At 38.5% G+C, this 19,013-nt stretch overlaps 1 protein-coding gene across 3 annotated transcripts; it reads right to left on the reverse strand.

Annotated features, from left to right (window-relative positions):
- Positions 1-3,301: 3,301 nt before the first annotated feature.
- dnajb5 (DnaJ heat shock protein family (Hsp40) member B5) lies at positions 3,302-18,110 on the reverse strand. 3 transcript variants are annotated; one of them, XM_088629560.1, is made up of 4 exons: positions 17,983-18,110; positions 15,099-15,354; positions 10,392-11,023; positions 3,302-4,101 (listed from the first exon to the last, which is right to left on the reverse strand). In XM_088629560.1, the coding sequence occupies exons 2-4, from the start codon at positions 15,307-15,309 to the stop codon at positions 3,868-3,870; spliced, it is 1,077 nt and encodes a 358-aa protein (XP_088485686.1). In that variant the 5' UTR covers positions 15,310-15,354; positions 17,983-18,110; the 3' UTR covers positions 3,302-3,867. The 3 variants fall into 3 exon arrangements, with proteins under 3 accessions (XP_088485686.1, XP_088485685.1, XP_088485684.1); XM_088629559.1 differs by lacking the exon at positions 17,983-18,110 and adding an exon at positions 17,869-17,982; XM_088629558.1 differs by lacking the exon at positions 17,983-18,110 and adding an exon at positions 17,830-17,976.
- Between the last annotated feature and the right edge of the window lie 903 nt (positions 18,111-19,013).

A 19,013-nucleotide genomic window follows, 5' to 3' on the forward strand; every position in this document is an offset into this window, starting at 1 on the left:
GCAACTGCACACTACGTCAAGAATATCCTGTCCTTCTCTAACCACGCCACACTCTGGTGCTACGCGTCAGATGTTCTGTGGCACCTGGGGCTCTCAGTCTACTAGTGACATAGCTGAGCTGCACACTTAATAAGGGCCTTTACAGGCTGAGCAACTTGGATGTCATTTACATCTGACTTGTAAATACTTTATCCATATATCTTGAGATTGTTTCACTCTGCAGTAAAGTGGAAAAAGCATGACAGAAGTACCCTACACTGAGCCAGAGTATGAGTTCACTGGACTTCAGCAGTTGGAGCACTTAGCATTACTTTCTTTGAAGAGAAACATTTCCATTCTTTTACTTATTTTCATTTTGCAACAACACAGCTTGCAGCAGTTATAGTTTAAGAATTGTTTCTGTCACAAACTATTAGGCCATTTCCCCTTTCTTCTCACACCCCAGTATAATAATTGCCTCTGCTTTAAAAAACACAAGCAGAGAGTGCCTCACCAGATGCATGATGGTTCATGTGCCTTGAGTGCCTTACAGCAGCATTTTCTTGTATTGCGAATGAGGTACAGGTATTTTCTGATCGCATCAGATGAAGTATTGCCTGACTGCATCAGTTTATCTGGTAATGGCTGATTGTCTGGGACTATGTCAGGTTTTACCTGATTGTATCAGAATGTATCAGGTATTGCCAGACTGTATCAGAATATATCAGGTATGGCTCGATACATTTTCTTCTGTTAGGAAGAGAGTGACAAGTTGGCATTCACACACTGAATTCAGTCAGAATAACACAGAAAACACTTTTGAGGTTTTTTTTCATGTATTTTTAATTCTTTATCTATAAATTTTCATCAACATTGTATTTCTTTTAACAAAGTCATATGAAATCCAATGAATTCATTGGCTACATTTGACAGACATGAGCAGTCTTTGTAAAGGTGAAGAAAGAGTAAGATTTTAAAGTGCAATTATCCTAATTAATAATGCTGAAAACAATGCAGAACACAAAAAATAAAACCGTTTGCTGCCAGTCAATGGCCAATACATGTTTGTGTAGTTAGTGTAGACTGTTACACTTTAAGTGTAATCTAAAACTTTAAAGCTTAAATATCTGCAAAATAGTATTCCAGGTTGTTTTTTTGTAAACATTTGATTTTGCATTTAAAACCAAAAATCAACTTTTTGTGCTTTTTAATGGTAAATTCATGTTTACATTTCTCAGAAGAAAGTCAGCTGTATAAAAAACATACAATGCTGGACTAACAGATTTCATTTAAGATTTGGATTGTTTGTCAATGCAAATATGTCCACCATATTAGAAAACTAAATTTAAAGTCAAAATATTTGGTAAAGTTATTTTGTTTTCCTAGTTGTTTACAAAAAAAGATCACAACTGCTGCTAAGATCACTACAAACAGCATTCAAAATGTTTCTAAAAGTTATGTTCAGCTAGAGGCATCTGTCCCCTCTTTATTCTATCAGCAGACTGTTGGGGACCTTTTTACAGGAAACCTGTTAACTTCCTTGAGATTGAAGAGTTCTAGCAGTAACACACAATGGGACTGGATCACAGTGGCTGGAGCTGAGCATACTGACTGGGATACAGTATATAGGCAAAGTTCCACCATTACATATCAAATTGATTTATCCTGTCAGCTCTAGTTCTCAAGGACAATTAAAAGAATATATTAACTTGGTGGTATAGTTACATAGGACTGAGCAGTGAGATTAAACAAATGACAGAAAAAATACTTTGATTATTCTTTTTTATGTTAAATGCTGACAGTACTGTAAATGTATCCTGTACAACACAGAAAACGATGGTATTTCTGTGTCCACTATGCAAAGTGAGTTAAGTAACATAATGCTATAGTATGTATTATGATACATACTAGTTAAATGTATGATACTTTGTCATTCAAAAATTGAATGGGATGGATTTGGGGGGGAAATGTTGACATTAAAATACTACTGATATTGTTAAGCAATAAATCGTTTTAGGGTACATGCACAGACAAATGATTTTATCCAGGAATTGTGCACATGTGGCGTAAATGTATTTTAAATTTCATAATGTTAAAGTAACTTTTTTTTAAAATCTGGTTTTATATATAATTACTATTCTTGAATAAGAACAAGAATAATTACTTCTTGATCAAGTATTACTGTATACAAATGGCATCTTTTTTTAGCACATTAGTACAATATTATGGGAAAAATACAGGAGACTTAATCAGCATTAACTTAAACGAAGTATTTCTAATGTTGTGTAATATCTTATTACAAACCATTTTCCCAAACAATAGCTCCAAAATTGTTTATAGTAAAATCTGAAATCCTAGTTTCAAGAGAGCAGAAATTATACTGACAACATACAGTAGCATGTTTGGACTAATATAAAAACATAAAAATATGTTTTTATAAAAGCCATGTAGCCCATCCAGCTCATTGCTTGTTAGCAGTTAAATGTTTAGCAGATCTCCTCCAGCTATTTCTCCAAAGAAGCCAGAGTATCCCCCTCAACAACATGGCCGGGTACCTTTGTCTTAATTATGTAGAAAAGTATATGAATATGAATGAATAACTTTTTATAATTAGAGTGAGCAATCTCACTTCACCTTAAGTATTTTATAAACATTTGTAACAAAAGAGGAGTTAATTTTATCTGATGTATTCCCTGTGTCATAATGCACATTATTATAGATATTCTCACCCCTACTCAATTCATCATGTACACAGTCCACATTCAGGGCCAGTGTACAGTAAAAAGCCACTATTTTGCGCTTGTGAATTGAAATATCACCATTTAACTACATTTCAAATGTTAACTAATCATTACTTGTTACTTCTGTGTCCTGTATTTTAGTATTTTAAAATCTTGTGTGTATTACATACACACAGCCTAACTGCTGTATGGAAGGCTGCTGGTTAGAGCCTAAGTAAGGCACTCAGAATCCCTCTGTGATTTGGGCACCTAGTGTAAAATCCTGAAAAAAGTTTAAGGCAGTTGAGAACAACTTTAAGTCATTCTTTAACATACCAAGGTCACAGGCAAAAAGCACCTTTAAGACACAGCCTTTGTGTCTGTATTAACTAGTGTGTGACAGGTTTGTATTCTGCCAATATGGTTTTGACATTGTTCATCTCAGGAACAGTAGCCTTTTACTGTAAAATGACCCCATAACCAAATATTTCATACAAGATTTAATTTCACGTGTCATGCCTGAAAACAGCTGAAATTATTAATCTCTATCATTGTCACAAGAATAGTACCTTTCTATTGTTAAATGACCCGGTTCCCAAAGGTTTAAAGAAGGATTTTATTTTATTTGACATTCAGAGCTCATCCACATCATAAAACAGCTGAATTGGCTTAGCTGGAAAAACAAAGGCCACGAAGGAAGTTAACTTAGTCCCCTGGTCTTCTCTCTGTAAAGTATAAAATCCAAGTTCCCTTTGTAAAATTCAAAGAAATCTAAGTTCTTTACAATAAAGAACCATATTCTTTTCCATCCCCCTAAAAAGTCCTCAACTTGTCCTTACAAAAGAGAGAACAACTAGAAAAACATATCCCATTAGTACAAGCATTGCAGGTAGAAGAAAAATTCCACCGCTGAACCCTTTCTGAGGTTGCATGGTGCTGATCAACCTCACAAACAGTTTTTCCCCCCCACTTGTATTAAAAAAAACGTAAAATATTATAATTTACAAAAATGAATACATCTTTACATAAAAAGATAACAAAATTAACTCTTGCAGTTCTTTGTGGCACATTTTTTTTCTTTCTTCTGAAATAAGTGTCTGTGAGTAATAAAAAAATGATAAAAAGAAAAGAAAGCCCAATGATTCCCCTTCCCTTTCCGTCCTGGGTCCTAGGACAGGGGCAGATGCTGTTTGAGGATTTCTCTGGACTGTGGTGGTATTCTGTCAGGGAAGCGCACCTGGAACTCCACTATTAAGTCCCCACGCTGTGTTGGGGACTTGGGAAAGGGCAGGCCCTCTCCTCTCAGTCTCTTCACTGTGCCTGGCTTGATGATGTCACTGCAAGGCAGAGGAATCACTCGATTGTCGATGGTAGGAATGTTGACTGTGCAACCACACAGAGCCTGCAGAAAAACAGAATATAAATGAATGCAATAGATCTTTTTTTCAGCATTGTATAAATACTGTCACATTGACTCATTCAGATTTCAGTGTTGGAACTGTTCTATAAAAGGTATGTCAGAGAAGATGAAAACCTAAGTAGGTTTCCACTGGTTTGACTTCAGGAATTATACCAATGCTCTTTGCTCTTCACGGACTATCCACGTAACAATTATTTATGGAAATTCACGTGACACATTTATTGCAGTCTGTTTCTGTCTATTTGCCTAGACAGAATACAGTTTACCAAACAGCAAGAAAAAATATCTCCTGCATTTTGGATTTTTTTCAGTCCACCGAAGGCACTTTAATTTTAATTTATGACGTACTCTCAGCTATTCACCAAAAACTGTTCCAGTAGTTTTCTCTATGTCAATATAAAAACTGTAATCACAATATTTTCAAGTATTTGCCGTTTTATTAATAAACTACCACTCCAGAATAACCTGTCATTAGTCTTGGATAGTTGGGAGACAGCCATGAGGTTAAAGAAGTCATAGTTATAAGGGTCTTTAAAGCTTTATTTCAGTTATGAGCTGTGTTTTGAACTGAAGCAGAATTGCTTAAATTGCTTTGTTACATAAGTAAATTATTACCCAGAAAAGGCAGGAACGATACAAAAACTGTATGTGTGTTTGTGTGTGCGTGTGTGGGAGTGTTGAGGATGCCTAATTTTAGACTGCAGTCTCATTTCACAGTGCTGATGAGCTAACTGAAGAATCAGCTGAGGCCATAAATTGTTTCAGGAGTTTGTCAGCTGGCTTCAGAGTGAGCAGGGGCAGGCAGGGAGAAAACGTGGGATGAAAATTAAGTGGGAGGGAGAGAGAGCAAGCTGGAGTGGGAGAAAGAACAGAACACAATGTACCAGAAACAGTGAGGAAGGCAGAACAGATTCAGCACAACAGACTTCCGTTTTTTCCATTTTTTAACATGTTTTAAATTCTTGAATGGATTGAAAACTCCCACAGACATGGAAAAAAAATAAAATTAAAAATATACTGTACAGGATTATGAAGAAGGAGGTGGTGAATAAAGCAGAAAGATAAACGTGGGAACCATTTTTATCATTATTTTTCTTGTCTACACCTCAGTTCTACACAAAGAGCTAAGCTGATAAAATGTTTATGAATATCTGAAAAGGGCTGACGTTTGGCCAGTCTAAATTGTCTCTCAGACAGGCTGATGTTCCACTAATTCTTCACAAATGTCTGTGTTAGTTTTTTCCTTCAGCTCAGTGTCTGTTTAAAGTACAGTAAAATTATCTTCACACACGGCTGGTAACAGCTGCATTGAGGGGTATGAAACCTTATCAGCACTGAGGTCAGTTCCTTCCTAAAAAACTGCAAAAAGAAAATGACTCAAGAGCAAAGTGTGGGATTTTGAATAGTAGCATTCTAAGACTTGAATTTTTCCAAAGGAAAAATAAATTCTCCAGCTGCCTCATAAAATAATTACTGATAATCTCGGAGAAAGATTACCAAAGAGCCTTTGACTCACCACTGCTAGGCTAAATACTAATGGAAATTAAAGATTCACTGCTACCGAGACCACTGTAATAAAAAATTTCCCATGGAAGAACTGCACTTGAGAAATAAAACTTCTTCTTTCTCTGCCCTCAGTGTACCAACTGTACGCCTCTTCCCTCAAGAAATATCAATCACTTATTCTTGATGTTAAGAGCTTAATATTACTGTACACGTGAAATACAGTGGAGATGGAAACACTAGCCATGTTTTCTTCAGGAAACAGGATGAAAAAACAAAACTATTGGACCTCATAATGAACTTATTATAACTCTGAACCATTAACACAGGTTTAGTAAAGGAGAGTGAGCATTTAATTAAAAGCAGGGCCCATTCCACTGGTTAGCAACCAGAGCGTTTTGAGAAAAAAGTGATCGCTCCTGGATGAAATCCAAAGAAGACTGAATGTAAGAAGAATTTTGCATTGCACTGGTAGGTTCTAGATCACAACGTTAACTGTTTTTGGAATAAAGGTAAAGTTAAACCCTTATCTTAAGCAAATTATCTAAATAATACAATATTATTTTTCTTACAGACACATGCACTAATGTCTTTTCTAGGGAAAAGAGTTGTTTACTGTTAATATCTTCATGTTTTACATTACAATTGATGGTATATTTAAAAATAATCCTACATCCTTTCTTTTCTGTTTTGCAAATACTATCGTTTTCTTTTTTAACTCTTGGAACAAACAATTGTTCCTAAATTACTATGTGGTTTACTACTGAGCATTGTGTCATGTGTCATGTAAACTTGGAGACTTGCATCTTATCATTTTATAAGGTGCCTAAATCATAAAGCCTCCCTATTGATAAATAGCTTTAAATGGGCTATATACAAATTTGATTAGCATAGACATTTCACCATTATGCATCCTAGATTCTTTCAGCAAATATAACTGTACTTGATTTTTTGTTGGTAGTAGTTGCAACAGAATATTGCTAATGATATATTCTCATCATAACATATTTCTCATTGAGAATCATGGCATTTTAGACTTGGATTGAGGTGAAGAATGTCATGGCATCTCAAGTGTGAGTGTTTGTCAGTTCAGCTCTCTGGAGAGTAAATCTTGCCGTCTGCTGGCTAAATAAAGAAGAGGTCAGTCTTGTTGCCAAGGTGCTAAACATATACAAAACTTTTTAAAACAACCGGCAGACAAGGCACAGCAATACTTTGAGAAGCACTTAATTTAATGATATACTACGGTACAACATATTAGGATTTAGCCAAAAGGTTTGTTTGCACTTCTCAGACTTGGTTCACACTTGCCATTCAAGGGCCATTGAAACGATTTTCTTATTTTTAAGCTAAAACAGTACAGACAACATTACCTTTCTAAATCAAAAACATCAATGTTGACCTATAGCTCCTGGGCCCTAGCAACTGCAGCAAAACACCAGTACAACTGCAGCTGCAGCATTTGTACTGATTGTAAAGGAAGAAGTTATACCATAGATACAGACTGACATTGTACTGCACCACGTTTGGCCCCAATGTGAGTCTTTAATTTGACACTATGAACTAAATGCAGATTAATCAGCACTGTGTATCACTACTAGGAAGATGAGTGCCAAGTAGCATGTTTCTACTGACTGCACGCAAGGACTCTTGGCTCTCCTATAGGCCAAATGTGCCAGAGAGTAATTTCATGGTTCCTATGCTGGTCTTTTCCTAGAAACTGATCCCTGCTGCATTCATGGAAATGCAAAACCCCAAAGTTGGTAAGTGGTATCCAAATAAACCACAACAGTATGCCGTATTCAAGGACTGACAGTTCTTTACCAATACAGACTGTGAAGCAACAAAAAAAACAGGTTTCACAGGGTTTTGTGTCACAACCAAGAACAACCTAACTGTCCTTAGGTATTGTCCTAACTGAACTAAAGATGCATTCAAAGGTGTCTACCTCTTCGGCAGCAGACAAGCACCATGCACAGTTGCTTCTGTGGAAAGTCTAGACTGTACCCCAAAGAAAGTTAGAAATAAAGTACTAACTATTTCACTAAAGTGCTATCAAAGCAAGACAGTATTTCATTTTGACCAATATTGTATTGAGTCCCTTAAATAACTAATGAGGCATACCTGTAAAACAGTATGTGCCAGTATTGAGACACACTGGCTGGACATGTTAATGTTTGTAATGCATAAAAAAATCAATTATGACATATTTAATAGCACTGAAATGTACAGACAAATTAAATTAATTGAAAATGTAAGCTACAAATAATACAGTGACAAGAATTTCCCTTTCCTTGCTGTTGCCATGCCAAAATGAGAGATTGCCCTCTCTTGGGCCAGTATGCTGGCAAAGCCTTTTCAGAAAGTGATCTCTGGAACTGAGCACATGACACAGAGGCATGAGATTCCTGGGTGCTCACACACTCCAGGAGAGAATAATTCCCACTTATCCACAGCTGGCAACTTAGAAGGGCAGACTAGTACACTGAAACGCCCCAGAGGGAATGCAGCAGTTAATGATCGTTTCCTACCAATAGATTCCCAACAGCTGTCTGAAGGAATTCAGTTCTATTGCCACTTCTATATGTAGTTAATTATATCTCTGCAGTAGCTTTGCAAAAGAAATATCAAGTTCACTGTCATGTCCACTGAAAGTTATTAAATTACTTCGAAAATATACATTGAGATCCAGGCTGATACAATGGCTTAGTTAATGGAAATGTTTTCCAGTTGATTTTTGTCTGCTTTTTTCTACATGTAGAATCATATATTACTTCGGTTACAGCCATCCAATTTGGAACAGCCAAATTATATTACACACAAACAGTCACACCACAGTTCTCAGCTACCTGCCTGTGGCCACACACAGGGGAGAACGAGGAAATGTAGGCAGACTCCTCCACCCTGCCCACCTTCAAGCCACTCGCCTTTTAACACACCACAGTCCTGCAGTGGAGGTTAGGACCCAATCGGAGGAGATCACTCAATGACAGCACCAGATGCCTGCAAACATCTGGGAGGCTGTGCTTGTCGTGGCGACCGAGAGAGCTCTAGTCCACTAATCACATCCTATCCTCAATGTTGGTTAGCTAATCGTGTGCCACTGCTTGGGGAATCCCAGTCACAGTCAGCTACTGACATGACCCAGGTTTGAACACTGAACAATGAGCAAGGGAAACACTCTCTGCACTCAGGGAAGCATTGTCACTGGCCGGGTAAGGCAGGAGGCTCCTGTCCAGTCAGGTATAAACAGAATGTGTATTTTCAGAGCTGCCAGCTCTGTTCCCCCATGTGGATGTCCTCCAGTCTGTGGACAGGTGGTCAGTCTGTTACATAATCCTGAGTGTCAGGTCACAGCCAAGTCAATCTGCCATCCTCTGAACTTGTACACCAGCCATGGGGCTTGCTGCTAAAACAGTGTCTATTCCTGCCAGCTCATTTCAGAGCTTCCAAAGCAAGTTTAACCAGCAGCTCCTTATTTTAAGTGCTCCTTATTTTAAAGACCTTTTACTCTGCAGAATTTGAATATAACCCCCTGCTTATTCCTAAACCAATGTCTTAAAAACTACCGTAAATAAAAAAATAAGACAAAACAAATTTACAAAAGTAGATTAAACCGAAGCCATGATGGTCTGTGATGGATTTCTATTTGAATGAATGAATTTCTGTATGGTATGGTCAAACAACACTGGCATCACTTTTTAAACTGCTGGTTCCAATCCAATCAGGTAGCAGTGCTTAATCTACCAAAGTCATTATACAAGTCACTCTAATATGGGGAATGGATTACATTATCCTGTTGTGGCAGAAGGTATAGTTAGAGGCCACTTATTATGAAGTGGCAGAAAAGATTCAGCTGCCTCCTGTATGACCCTGACCTATCTAAAGTGGGTGATAGTCCATAGTTCCAATGGCAGATGTATTAAATCAGTAAAGGTTCCTTCTACGTGCGGGTAGGCTGCCAGGATTAATGACTCAATGCAGGTGTGATACAGTTACCTACAAACAGCCTCCAGAAGTAGGCTGCAAATCTTTTGACCCGGCAGCAGGTCACCCTAATTCACGGCACAGAAAAGAGGGGCTTGTTCTCTTGCAGCCATGTCAACATTGCAATAATGGATCTGCAACTCTCTGCCTTGGAGTAAACTAAATCAGTCATCATTACAGCTTGCGTTAGTGAAGCGTAATGGAAATTTACATTTGAATCTTATTTGGGAACAAAACTGTTTAATCTCCTAACTGATACTGATGAAGTGCCAGTCATTTTGATTTCGCTCCATTTTGCTTGCGTTCTGTTCCTTTATCAAACAAACGCCCAGCAAGTGCTCTTGATTAAGTATTGGAGGGTACTCCATAGGCGACAATCCATGAATTGTAGACAGTATGTTTTTCACTCTTAATGCAAGAGGCCATCTGTGTGAATTCTAGAGCAATAACATCATCCAGTATGTCTCTACATGCTACCCTCTGTACCACCAATAATTCCTTCACTGTTGATAAGTACTCTACAGTGCATCTTTAATAATTCAAAGCTAATTTAAACTATAATAAAGTTTAGAAATTTAGAAATTAAAACAAAATCCTTTCACCTGCAGTGACAGTAATACCACTGGAAGAAAATACCATCTTCAAAAATGACTGCAGGTCCTGTAATCGGCAGCTATACCACTGCACACTCTAGGGCTGTGACTCTTTCCCAAAGATCCCACAGAAGTTTTCTCTTTGCTGGTCTCCAGCCCTCCCCCCAGCATGTCCCAGTGCACACATACCTCTTTAAGACTGATCTTGGCAGTGTAGACAATGTTGGAGCCATCCCTCTTGAAGTGCGGGTGGGCCTTGTCCTTGAGCAGGAAGGCGATATCGGCAGGGATGTTATCGGGCGTCTCGTCCCCCTCCTTCGGGAAGGTGATCTTGGTGCCTTCCTTCCAGCCCCTCTTGATGACGATGTTGAGGATCTTGTCCTCAGTGCGAATAGTCCTGCCGTCGGGATTGAGGCGGCGCCGGGTGATCTTCATGCGCTTGGTGCAGCCATGAAAGATCTCTTCTAGGGAGACGCGCAGCTCGTGCACCACGGGCGGGTCTTGCACCTTGCGGCGGCTATGCAGGGACTCTGAGTGATGCCTCCTGCCCCCGGCGTGGTGGAATCCATTGATGCCGTTGAAGCCGAAGCGGCTGAAGGCACTGAAGGGGTCATCGTCTCCATCCATGTCAATGTCCAGATCTTGATCCCCGTGGTCGAAGCCGTTGGTGGTGCCCCTCGAGCGCCCAGCCCCAAAGAAGATGTCGAAAGGGTTGGAGCCCCCAAAGAAGGAGGCAAAGGTAGCATGAGGGTCTCCATGGAACGTGTAGTGATAGGCGTTTCCCTGACCCCCTGATGACCCCCCTCCTCCGGCCTTCAGACCTACAGAAAGCAAAACAAGTGTATATGTGAATTAAAGCTGTAGCTTTTTCTGTTATTTTTTATATGTGGATTAAAAAACCTACATCAGCAACCCCCAAAGATGCTAACCGCACATCCCCTGCATCCTCCAAACATATCTCTGTATAGCAAAAACAGATTTACCTTTGAGAGTATGAAAAAACACTCTGGGAAGACACTAGTTTGATAATCTTTCCTTACAATTAACTGTCAAGATTGTTGTTTTGTAGTCAGAGAAGATCATTTATTCTGCTCAAAGCTGTCATCACATGGATGGCTCCAGAGATGAGTTGAGTATTTTCAAGCAACTCCTTTCCAGAGCTAATACCTTATGACATCCTAAAGAATATGCTACACCACACTGCCTTGCTGGGGAAAGTAATACTATATTGACCAAGTAATGCATCTTGTTTATAGCACAAATTCTGATCCCAATGAAATGTGACTAATCTACATACAGCAGAAGGGGATTAATATCAAACCTTAAGTCCCTGTTTCAAATCTATAGCCTGTGGAATTAATGCTTAAAATAAATGGACAGTAATTTTCCATATTCCTTAGCTTTCACTAAGAGAGTAGATCTACTTTTCACATATATGTGGTGAGTGCCAGCTCTAATTTTAGATGCAATGCCTATGAACAAGCACGGGTATTAATAAGATAACAACAGTTACAAGACAGAGCACTTTTCAAGCATGTCCAACTTAAGAAGAAACAGCCTGTTCTTATATTGGGATAGGATTGAGGATTGATGGGTTTGGTGAATGGGATTGCAGTTTATCTGCTCAAGAGCCTTGAAACTTGATATGGATAAATATGCATGAATTAAATCTTGCAGTTTATTTTAAAGGTCTCTGGAACTAGAAAATCTTCTCTGTAAATTAAAAAAAAATCACTCAGTAAAGAGAAGTTATTAGTCCAGAAGGAATCTATTATTAAACATTCTGTGCTCTAAAAAATCAAAGTTGCTACCTTTTCAGTACATATCACTAAATTATTCTTGATATTTAGCTTGGCTTTTCCTGCTGCATTGAATGTGATAAGAATAACCTTTTATCTAACCCTAACCTTTCCAAGATAAAATAATGGCAGAAGGAGGCATTATAGTGATTGGAAACAGTTCCTTGCTGTGCAATGCAGAAGGATGAAATCTACACCCACGAAGGAAGATCTCAGTAAGCAGTCATCAGTCCACCCTATTGTTCAGGCAGTGTGTGCTGCAGATCTGCTTGCAGCAGCTAGGATCAAAGGAGAAGCCAGGTCCTTGGACACTTACGTGCAGTAGCTGCTTTCTGGCACTGTGACATTTGCTATTACTCTATAAAGGCAGTGCTGAAACAAAGCCATCTTGCTCCTTTCAGAAACTGTACCATATTTCCTAGTTTTGTTTTTTTTATTAATATGGAATGATGTAAGGATTCTTTTAGATGCTGTAACTGACATATCAATACTTGGTCTTCACCTAATGCATCAGCCATGACAGCATACACACAAATCGTTTCTTCTTGCCACTGATGACGAGGTCAATTAAATTATGTGAAGAATGAAATGGGCTGTAGCACCTAAAGATAATGATTCCTTTGCCAATCATATGGTAAAAGAAAATACTTTTACCGTACCTACCACTGAATCTAACATTATTTCTGAGGTTGACACATCATTAAAAAGCATGGGCAATGACAGTTTTATTGGCCCTATTCCTACGCTAATCCCTAATCTTTTGTATGCATCAAGTCTTAACTTGGAAGGTGTTACTTTTTTTTTCCTTGTTTTTACTAGAGACAACTGTTAAACTGCTCTGCTCTGAAGTGAACTCCCACACAGACAGTGTGATACTAAATTTATCACAGCCTGGCAGAATTTAGTGCTGTCTGTGGCCTGGGACGGATACCTTGTGAGAGAGTGCCCGTCAATCAGTTAAGACCTGGACATAAAGTAGAAGTATTCCTGTATGACACTCTGCTTCACTGAAGTATTATTTTACTATTAAAGCATGGTCAGACATTATCCTTTTTCATAGGACCCGAGACAACACTGTTTTTTTCTGGATTTACAAGAGCTGCACGAAACATGGACAGGCCATTAGAGAGCTGCTTTGAGTGAAAATCAAGGAAATTGTGCTTTCTAGGCAATGGTATTGGCTTACATTTAAAAATAAAACAGGGCCATTCAACAGGAATATATTCTCATGAATTCGAATGAGTCTCAAAAGAAGGCTACTAGGTGTGTGATTTTTAAAAAGATATTCAAGTGTTGCTTAAATAATTTCATGCGCTGTCTGCATGTCAAGCCATGAATTTGGAAAAGGTTGTCATATGAGCTCCATACCACCAGAAATAATCAAGAATTAGGACACGACAGTTTCCCATTTCATCCCTAGTCAATGCACTCTTGTACACAGCTTTAAAAAACAAGATACCAGTAGTCTCTATTTAAAAAGAGAAGCTATGCCAATTGTCTGGTTCCATTCTTAAAATAATTCACCAGACCGGAGGGCTAAGTAAACGAAAAGAAATAAGTTGGCTATAAAATTTAAAAACTGTAAAATGGGACAGGAATCTATATCTGACGGGAAGTAGGACCTGGGAAGCATGTTCAATTGTAATACATATCATAAAGTTAGTTTCATATTTGGCTTTTGCTGAGAAAAAAACTAGGGAATTTCAGTTCAATGTCATATGATAAATTAGGATTCACATTTTCTAGTGCTGCATGCCATCCCCTATGCTCCAAGACTGACAAAGCAGGTATTGGCAACTCAAGACCATCTCACAGGACCCACACAAAAGCTACACTAAAGATACAGGTTATGGAGTCCAGTTTTTCCACATCACTGTGAAACCTATAGGTAACCTTGACCTTCATCTTCGCAGGCGGTAGAGGAGAGAGTAAGGAATGAAAAGACATCAAAATGTGAATTTGTACAGCATGTGCCGTTTCTCCACAGCGTGACACAAAACGGTACTGGATTATAGGCTGCATTGTAAGTACATGGGTTCTTTCTAAATATAGATGCATCAAATTGGCACACAAGCCAGCACACAGTGTGAGTGTTGGAACACTGAATCATAAACAGCTCCATCTGCTGGAGTCAGACTTGCTGTGAGTCTGTGATACCTCACTCTTATTTTGGTCTGTCTGTCTAAACAGTCAACTTCTGGTGCTGTATTTTGACTGTGATATACAGGTATTTTAGGCTTCTAGGAAACTGAGATTTTGTTTAATGTACTTTGACACTTCCCTGTTACCAGTATTTGAGAAAAGGCTTAGAAAATTGATATTACTGAATATTTCCTGTTGCATATGTCCAGTGTGAAAATGAAATCACAGAACACATTTGAAGTGAGACAAAATGTCATGTGTAAAGGACATAAATGAGATAAGTCAACCATTTGAAGACCATTTGTGCTATTCTTTAGGGCTTGTTTATGGAGCAAATTAGCCTAACTAACCAAACAACACCTCTAGTGCAGGAATGTAGAAATATAAAATATATATAGGCCTTCGGTACTACATTAAAGGAAGTTTAACAACATTATTTAAATGTTACTAATAACAGATGAAAAGATGTCTTGTTTTATAGTACTACAGGAACAGTGATGATTTTTAAAAACATGGGGACTGGAAATGTGCTTCACTAACAGTGGCTTAAATACACCACAGTATTGCAATGCTAACAACTGCCTGTTCGTGATGAGGTATTGACTGACTCCATATTCTCATAAGGTACTTTAAAAGGACACCAATTTCTTCCTGTGAGTGAAGGCTTGAACCAACACATCACATCTTATTGTGAGAAAGGTGGGTGTGAAGTTTGTCATCTCAGTGCTATCTCCTGAGTCACTACCCCCTGTCAATACAATGCATTACATTGTGAATGCCAAAAACACAGACTATTTCTTCCACAGTTTCTTATGGGATGTTGATTTTATCTGACTAAAATCAAACTACACGGTCAAAGGCTCCCTCATCTCAAAAAAACGTCACCAGCTTTCTTATGGAAAAGACACACACAGACCTTAATGTCCATTTAATCTGAACTACGATTGTCACTCACCTTCTTCGCCATACTGATCATAAATGGTCCTCTTCTTAGGATCACTCAGCACTTCGTAGGCCTCAGCGATCTCCTTGAATTTATCTTCGGCGTCAGGCTCCTTGTTCTTGTCGGGGTGGAACTTGAGTGCCATTTTCCTGTAGGCTTTTTTAATCTCATCTTCATTAGAGCCTGACTGGATGCCCAGTATCTTGTAGTAATCCTTCCCCATGGCGGTGATGGATAGACACTGTGCTTCTGGGATGACCCTTGCTTGCTGGGAAACCAGGCAAATGCAAGTCAGCTAGACACAAGTGACTTATGATCCAAGCAGCAATTAGTACAACAGGGTGCAAAGTAGTCCAATCTTATATTTATGGCTTTCATTGAGTGTAACTGTTCATCATAGGACTTGAAAGTGAGTGACAGATTAATTCATTATTATTAATTTTTCTTTAATAATCTCATAAGAATGTAAGTTTGGACACCTTTACCACCCTCAACAAAAACAAGCAAAATTATTACAATATGAAATCTGCATGCTAAAGTAAATGGTGGCAAATATTTGCTTTCATGTAGACAAGACAGGGGTCTTTCCCTTCCCCTTCCCCCTCAAAAATAAATCAAATGTATTCAGATTGAATAGTTTGGAATAGTTTGGATCTTTCAATGCATTTAGAAATCAAGATAGAATGTATTGTTTTATATTGATCTAATAAAAAACCAAATGTTTTACATCAATATTTCTAAGTGTCAGTCCTCCCCATCGAATGTTTAGACGTCAATTCTCGGGGAGAGCAGCAGTACTTCTCTTCAGAGTCTCTAAAAACCAACACCCTCAGCTTGTCTTATAGCAGCACTGATACAAATTATTAACTGATGAGGACCAGCTGCCTGGCGGAGATTGTGCATTATATCCAAAAAGCACCAGCCGTTTATTTAAAATATCTTGTGGCAATGATAACGACTGCCTCGAAACCCAAGACATCACTCTCTCTCGTGCTCTAAATCCTAACTCATAAAAAGAGAAGAGACCCTTGCTGTAAATAATGAAGATGCTATGTGAAGAATTTAGAAAGATGCTGGAATGCAGCTCCAAAGCCTGATCTCAGATGTGTGCATGAGAGGAATTCTAAAAAGAAATATGTTGCCTGTTCCCTGGTGTAGAAAAAAGGCTGGTACATTCTAAGGTCAATGGTTTGCAGTGTGCGTCATGTCTGATTGTAAGGCTGTCCAAGGGACAGCAGCCCTTCTTTATCCTGTACTGTCATTAGATGGGTAATGCATTTTCTACAGATTTTATCTGTAAATTGTAAATCCACAGAGCATTCTAAAAAGTGAGTCTGTGTGCCAGTTATGAACAATTAGATAAAAGCATACTTATTCTATTCCACGGAGGTAGTGACTTCAAACAAGAATTTAAGGTATACATCAAAAAGGAGCCTATATATACTGTATATATTTTAAAAAATCTGCTGTAGGTAAATTAGAGTAGACGAGGGAAGGGAAAGAAGACAAAGAGACCCGGATCTATGTTGACTCGTCTACTGAATAAACCTCGAGATGAAGATTAATGAACACAGACATGAAATACATGCAAGCTCAATGAAAATTAAAATGCAGATGGTTGATAAAAAAAATAACGGAGATATTTTCTGTGCATAGTCCAGGTTCCGCCCGTGTACAAAGGATTTCAATACTGTCTTAATGAATGGCAGATACAGAGCTATACTCGTAAGGCTTTTTATTTTTTTATCTTAATTTTACTCATAAAAGCGTGGGCGGAAAACAATAATTACGACCGTCCTTTCAGAAAAATAAAAAAATCTAAGCCTACCAAAGGCTCTTTGCTGTCAAGGCGACACAATGCCGGTTCAACATTATACATTACTGTACTGTACCTATGCGCTACTGATACCACAGCATCCTTTCCACTTATTAGGTCAGAAGGCAGATATTTTCAAAAATCTGAAGTTAAAGTTAGGCTGGCGTGAGTACCCCGTTTATGGTTTATCAACCTCCAGCATTTCTGGGAGAAAGGACTAAAAAAAATCAAATCACTTACAAACGCAATTAAAAGTACTGTTACACAAATAAAATTCCTACAACCATGAAGATTTCCCGTTAAGCACTGATATTTAATCGATTTAAAATCAAAAGGTATTCAAACACCTTCCCATTTACAAATATAGGACTGTACAGTACTGGATAAACAGGTCTGAGATACAGACCCATATTATTTTAAAGATGTCTAAGTTTAATTAATTCTGTTAGATATGGAACTTGAGTTATATATATATCCCTTACCTGGCTATAGTAGCTATGCCTTGAAAAAAAATCACCCTTTGTTCAATAAATCCACAGTTTGACCATGGTATCTGACTATACAGAAGAACTGAAATACAGATTTCTGTTCATACTCAATAGTAGAAAAATGCCCATTTTGTAGAATTCAACATTATGTTTAGAAACTAAACTTTTCTGCAGTAAAACGTTTAAAGCTCTTTTACACTTGACATGAAGGCGATTCAGCAATGCAGTCAATGATAGCTGCTCTAACTTGGCGAATAACTTGTTAGAAACACATGGTGAGCAAACTAAGACAAAAGGTGGACGACATCTACAAAATCGGTTTCTATTTCTCCCAGACAATGCACAAAACACATACAGATCAATGCATTTCATACAAAAAATGAATATTTTTAAAAAATATGAAACTTAAAAAATACATTAATAATAGTTTAAATCTTACCCCCATTATCCAGCTGTCATTTCTGTGTATAACACGCACCTTACACTTTAAGTTTCTGTGTTTCAAACCAAACTGAGTCCAAATCAAAACCATGATGCAAGTTATAGCAAATCTAAGCGAGCACCCTTATTTATATAAAACCTGGGACCTTACCGTGTCCGAGTATCGCTTTGCTGACTGTCAGACTCCGTTTCGCCTGTCAACCTATTCCACAAACCCCGCCTACGCTTCGCGACCTAGCTTCCCCGAGATCCGCCCACCTTCCTCTCACCACCGGGAATACCGGAATACCTTGTCAATCCTTACTACTGCCACGCCATTGGTCACCCTGCGATCTGTCACGAGTGAAGCACCTCCCACATTCCATTTCGGGAAAACCGTCTCGATATTCGCCCTTTTCTGATTGGACTGTGTGGCCCGTTCTCACTTTCTATTGGTGTGGAATTAAGCCATTCATTTAACAGCGCCCCTTCTCTTCCCTCACCCCAGTTGACTCGTTCCATTGGGTAGATTTACAAAATCACCCATTACTGCTCTCCTCTGATTGGTCCATAACCTGCCAGGGATCGTCCCTCCTCGCAGCTTTTCTTCCAATCCGAGCTACCCTGTTTCATATTTGGTGCTTGTCTTCGGCATTCCTTCGGCGGTTGAGTCAGAGCCAGAGTCAAAGGGAACCTTCCAGAAAAAATGGTGACGACATCAGCAACTCCAACTCATTCACAATTACCTACAGCGGGGTTGTCACGAACAATTACGTATGCGTGGAGTTGCCGGAACACTGAATATTCATGCCCACTGTTGCCTGTGCCAGATTTTTAGGAGAGAGAAAATAATGTATTGTGCTGTCAGATCCGACACGCTGAAATTTTGTCGGGTCTCAACACGTAACCTTCAGATCCGGAAATGCAAGGAACCGAGAAAAAGGAGTTGTTTAAGGCAGATAAGCTGATCACAGTTCAGAATCTTTTCAGTCGACACCGTAGTTCCATGTTGTACCCAAATCAGATTTCCTTATTGAAAAGCTTATTATAAAGATACATAGGGGTTCAAAACTAATTGCATATTAAATTACATCGTGAACCTTCAACTGCCTCTTCAAGGCACGATCTGTGTACTCGGATGATGATGATAAAACACCAGGTGTTCTAGTTTTCCTTCGTAGTAACAGTATAAGACTTATACTC

This window comes from Lepisosteus platostomus, chromosome 4 (genome assembly GCF_059453375.1).
Source record: "Lepisosteus platostomus isolate fLepPlt1 chromosome 4, fLepPlt1.hap1, whole genome shotgun sequence".
Classification (NCBI taxonomy): domain Eukaryota; kingdom Metazoa; phylum Chordata; class Actinopteri; order Semionotiformes; family Lepisosteidae; genus Lepisosteus; species Lepisosteus platostomus.

Excerpts from the sequence above, each read along its gene's own strand:
- dnajb5 (XM_088629558.1), bottom strand. The coding sequence starts at position 17,922 with ATGGTTTTGATTTGGACTCAGTTTGGTTTGAAACACAGAAACTTAAAG. Across the intron at positions 15,355-17,829 it reads ATGACAGCTGGATAATGGGG|CAAGCAAGGGTCATCCCAGA; the intron begins GTAAGATTTAAA and ends CTGGTTTCCCAG. Across the intron at positions 4,102-10,391 it reads CCAAGATCAGTCTTAAAGAG|GCTCTGTGTGGTTGCACAGT; the intron begins GTATGTGTGCAC and ends GTTTTTCTGCAG.